General features: G+C 34.1%; 1 protein-coding gene across 1 annotated transcript; it reads left to right on the plus strand.

Annotated features, from left to right (window-relative positions):
• The first annotated feature begins 1,174 nt into the window (after positions 1-1,174).
• On the plus strand, positions 1,175-4,272 carry LOC149539619 (auxin-induced protein X15-like). Its single transcript, XM_089800847.1, has 2 exons — positions 1,175-1,621; positions 3,573-4,272. The coding sequence occupies exon 2, from the start codon at positions 3,577-3,579 to the stop codon at positions 3,982-3,984; it is 408 nt and encodes a 135-aa protein (XP_089656973.1). The 5' UTR covers positions 1,175-1,621; positions 3,573-3,576; the 3' UTR covers positions 3,985-4,272.
• Positions 4,273-5,650: the final 1,378 nt, after the last annotated feature.

The following is a 5,650-nucleotide window of genomic DNA, read 5'->3' on the forward strand; positions in this document are numbered from 1 at the left end:
AGATTATAGAGGAAGACAATTTGAACTACATATTTGAGGAAAAACAATTAGGCAACACCACAAATCTAATTATCAAAATCCATCACCAAAGAGACAAGTTGATCAAGAGGTTACAACTTGCTTAAGTTCTCGTCCTCCTTTCTGAGGGTATATGTTGGCTTGTGGGTCCCAAGGGTTGTTTTGGCATTCTAGACGTTATTAAAATCTTTCATTCATTCATCCTCTCTCCAAACTATTCTATTGAGAGGGACGAGAGAACCCCAACCCTACTCTATAATAGAGAAGTGCCTCATTTTAGAAATAACTTATCCAAACAATAAGAATGTGGCTTCACAAAATTGAAATACTATGAACGGTGAGTATAATTCACCCCTCTTCTTAGTGATAATAGATCACTAATATAATCTAAAACATTAATATCAAAATTATCATATAATCAAGCACAACAATAATATCATAAATAGTACAAACTCAATCAATTTATGGTTTCTCCTCAATTATTTGTGAGGTGGATATCATATTTGACGTATTACTCATGCAAGTGACAGGGAACGTCTATACAGCCACGAAAATGCACTTCCATAGGAAGGAGAGGACTTAGTCAATTTTTTAAAGAGTTAGAAAAAGCAATGTAAAATAAGTGCATTTTCGTGGCTGTATAGCCACGGGCCAAGTGAATAGTCATTTGTCCTTTCTACTCCTCACAAATAACTCAATGTCAACTAGCCTTACTGTTCATGCACCTGCAATTTTTTATTTTAATTATAAACATGTGGGTACCATTGGTTTAACAAGGCGGCTCTTTGCGTGCCGTTAATAGAATCTTAAAACAAATGCAACGACATCACATCAACACCAAATCGACCGTATATGAAAAATAGACGGAAAGGAGGAGTCGCAAGATTTTGGAATCTTATATAATTTATAAGCCCCCATGTCACCAGAGTATTTTAAAACATCATTAGAACTTTGTCTCTCTTGAATGCAGGAACAAACGAGAGAGAATAAGATTTAGTTCTTATCAACTTCCAAACGAGAAAGAATAAACAAATTTATTGCCTGGGTTCAGAGATGTGATTGCTCAGACTGTACAGTGTTGACCCGGAATAAGCTGAGAATGGCCCACGTTAACCTGAGAGGCCTTCTAATACCTGCACAGATCTCCACTGGAAATAGTCACCATTGAATTCCTGGCCCTCCTCAAATAACCCATCATTTTGCCTCCATTTTTATTATCTTGCAGAGTTTTCTTCTTACCCCTTAAAAATCCGATCTTGTTGAAGTGTCTTTTTAGCCTAAAAATCCAATCTTGGGTGAAAATAAAATCCAATCTTGTTGAAGTGTCTTTTTAGCCCTAAAAAATCCAATCTTGGGTGAAAATTTCAAGTGGGCTTTCAATATGAAGATCATGTAGGTCGGTTAGAGAGTGATGAGCAATCAGGCGAGGAAGTTGCAGGCTCAGATGATGAATGTCTACATGGATTATGATAGAGGATGATGGCACAGGTTTTGAGCTTTCAAATTGCTGTTTTGTTTCTCTTGGAAAGATAAGGATTCACGGATGTTTTTTTTGCTGTCTGGGAGTTGCAGAATCATCCATCTTGTGATAAGGGATTGAAGGGTATGTATTTGAGATAAGTAATCCTATCTTACTTTTATGTTCTAATCTTACTCTTTCTAAGTATTAAAGATTGAAGGGTGTCTATTTGGACTAACTTCTTAGTACTTATTTCTCAAATCTGAAATATAAGAACCATAGAGTATACTTACTTGTTTTACAGGGATGATTGGTTCATATATTATGATTTATCATAAATTTGATTTTGTAAATTATAGTTTTATGTTTGTTTAGGAGGAGTTCTTGCATACAGCTGTCTCTTTGGATATCTGTGCGAGCAAATTCACAGCTCAAGCTATCTTTACTACCCTTAACAAAAATTTTATAGATTATAATTGCTCTGCACAAATAACAAATTAAAGAATAACTGTTTCGTAGTTATAATCCAAAATCTGATTTTATAGACTATAGTTGTTCAGCAAATCTGGAAGTTAACAAGACAGGGATGACTGTTCCAGGTTATAGTTGTTCCACAAATCTGATTTCATAGACTATAGGTGTTGCCCAAATCTTAAAGTAACGAAGCTAGGGATGACTGTTCCATAAATTATAGTTGTTCTACAAATCTAAAAAGCTAAAAAGACAGATGACTGTAGTTGTTCCACAAATGTGATTTGCTACAGTTGTTTTCAAATCTTAAATTATGGAAGTAAGAGATACCGTTCAATAGATTTGAAAGTCGGAGAGACACAGACTGGTGTCCTATAGATTATCTTTACTTCTTAGTAGTAGTTTCACAAATCTGAAAGTTAGAAAGATACAGATTGTTGCTCTGTAGATTCTCTTTGCTCTTGTTCGTCAGTCAGATTAAGCATCATACACTAGGATTTAGATCCTTGACTAAAACTAGTGTTAAATAATTAGAACTTCACACTACAGATCAAACATGGTACGCTTGCATTTTAATGATGTAAGCCAGCAACAATGACTCTATTTAAATTTTTTTCTTGGTGTATAGTGTTTAAGGACGATCCTTATTTTTCTATTTTATTCTCCTAAAGATATATGACATAATTTAAAAGGAAGACAATCTATACTATAGTCTCTCTATAATAAAAGCAACAACCAGAATAATAAAAGTCACGTCAAGATGAATTTGACATTTGCATAACTGATAAGTAGGAGATAATTTCTATTACGGAGTTTCCTCCATGGTTAAATTCAAAGCTTGCAACCCCATTTGCAAAACCTTTACCAAGTGTTGTGCCTTATGAACTATTCATCAGAAAGCCCCTTAAGCTCATTAATTGATAAGTAAGAGATAATTTCCACAGCAAGTCAAATTGTGACATTGCTATCAGGATTTAACTGTGTGATTTTGAGTCAAACTCAAACCCATTTTTCATGAGTAGTGATTCAACATGAATCCATCTCTCATGAGAATAAATGGAACACTCAGCACTCATTGGATCTAGACGATGTTCATAGGGGTGAAGCACTGGGACTTCTCGGGAGGTCACCCATTCCAGTACTACTCCAGCCTGAGCATGCTTAACTACGGAGTTTCCTCCATGGTTAAACCCAAAGCTTGCAAATCCATTTGCAAAACCTTCACCAATTGTTGTGCCTTATGAAACATTTATTAGAAAGCCCCTTAAGCTCATCAATTGATAAGTAGGAGATAATTTCTGCCACTGCCACAGCCTCACGGCCTCACTTGCAACACCCAACTTGGCCATGCAAAATGGGTATGAATTAAATGTAGATTGGGTCAAAACTAGTGTAATATAAACATTACCAATTTGTTTCAAAACAGTTTGTAGATATAAATAAGAATCTACAATACAAAGATAAATTGTGAATTTCTTATGTGAAAGATATAAATTAGAATCTATTCAAACTTAACACATAAAATCATAAAAACAATGAAAGACAAGATACCTCATAAATGCTAAAATTCATCTCTTCCATTCTATTCTCATGAAGATTGTTTGACAAAATTTATTCTGGGCAGCACAATGTATGGTCCTAAAAGGAACAGATTGCTGATGCGGTTTGTGTCAATGGGGAAATGGCGGCGGTGCAGCTTGAAATCGAGGGCATCAATGGGATGCGCGATCATTAGCTTGCGGAGGTACGGATCATGGATTGAGAATGAGAAGACTCCTCCAGAGGGGTATTTGGCAGTGTATGTGGGGGCGGAGAGGAAGAGGTTTGTAATAAGAACAGAGCACATAAACCATCCCCTGTTTCGGATGCTGTTAGACCAGGCTGAGAATGAGTATGGCTTCCAGAGCTTCGGGCCTCTCACATTGCCCTGTGATGTTTCTCTCTTCCGTAGCATTCTCTCAGCTCTCAATGATCCCTCTGCTGCTAATGCTGCTGCCGTTGCTTCCACTGACCTCCTCACCTTCTGCGCCATGTAAAGAAAGCCTTCTCTTTTATCACATCCATTCCTACAAGTTTCTTGTAGATTCAAGGTACAGAAGACACATTTCCAAAAATAATTGGGTGTAAATGCTTTTGTTCAAAGTCATAATCCTTAACTTAATACTTACCATTTTTGTTGTAGAGGTTTGAATCTATATAATTTCCCTGTATGTGTATATTGTTAACTATGGTTAACTATTAGACTGAAGACACATATTTCCAAAATAATTGGGTGTAAATGCTTTTGTACAAAGTTATGAAATGGTGGCATTTTCAACTTGATATTTAGCATTGTTGATCTAGTTGAAGTTTGAATCTATATATTTTAGTTCATTGTTAATATGGTTAACTATGTTTCACTATTAGGTTGAAAGAATGTTGAAGGTCAAAGTAATAATAGGACAATATCTTGTAGGAAAAAAGGGAGGGGGATTAAGATAAACAAGGAATGAGATAATCAAAACATACATTGATGATGATACAAATTTATGAGCATACTTGGGTATTATATGAATGACAACTTAATTATTACATTAAATTAGAATTTTGTGAGTCATATTAAATACCTTGTGCTACAGTGTTCATAGTTCATATCTTCAATTGTAACTATTAGGTCAAAACAATAAAAGATAATATCTTCCACGCAAAAAAGGGGAGGAGAGATTAAGATAAACATGGAATACGACACTCAAAAGATATATTGACTAGATCAAATTTACGAGTTTACTTGGGTACTGTATGGACAACAACATAACTATTATTCTAAATTAGAATTTTGTGTCATATTAAATATCTTGTGCTATAGTGTTCATGGTTCATCTTCAATTGTAACTATTAGGTCAAAGTGGTAGTAGGACAATATCTTGTATGAAAACAAAAGGGGAGGGGGATTAAAATAAACAAGGAATAAGATATTCAAAAGGTATATTGATCACGATAAAATTTATGAGCTTACTTAGGTATTATACATATGACAACTTAAGTATTACACTAAATTATTATTTTGCAAGTCATATTAAATATGTCATGCTATGGCATTCATCGTTCATCTTTAGTTATACTGTATGATAGTAACATCATTTAAGTAGTCTTTTTTTTGTTTGACTTGAAGAGGATACAATGTTAGGTTGTGGCATCCTTGCCTATGCCAAATGTTTTTCCATTATTTAAATTTAAGCCTCTTGAAAAAGATTTAACATCATTTTTTTCCCTATTGCTATTAAATTCTATTTAACAATAAATATTACTTTACGAAAAATAATATTGATCCTATCTTTCAAAAGTAGTAAGTGGAATGAAATCCCATTCTTAATGTGTTGCCTATTTTGGATTCATATTTGGTCATATTGAATATAAAACCCATTTTGAAAGTACACACAAGAAAGTTAAAAACAATATATATTTCAAAGAAAAATATGATCTTTGGATTACCCCATTTCAATTAAAACATAAAATATTACTTTGTTTACTAGTTTAAATTGCACTGAAACAAAAACTTAGCTTTTTTTGGTAGGGAGGGTGGGGGGTGTGAATTAATATATGTCAAATATTAACTTCGAATCCAATTCATCATTACGACCATTAGGAGATCTTACTTCAACACTAAAACAACTAAAAGAAATGGCGAGCACAATCACACATTGATACATGAAAACATTATGT

Source organism: Cupressus sempervirens, chromosome 9 (assembly GCF_028749045.1).
Source record: "Cupressus sempervirens isolate cs-2001-9-10 chromosome 9, ASM2874904v1, whole genome shotgun sequence".
In the NCBI taxonomy this organism is placed as follows: Eukaryota; Viridiplantae; Streptophyta; class Pinopsida; order Cupressales; family Cupressaceae; genus Cupressus; species Cupressus sempervirens.

Bases quoted from the DNA above. Each gene is read 5' to 3' on its own strand.
- LOC149539619 (XM_089800847.1), top strand. From the start codon at position 3,577: ATGTATGGTCCTAAAAGGAACAGATTGCTGATGCGGTTTGTGTCAATG.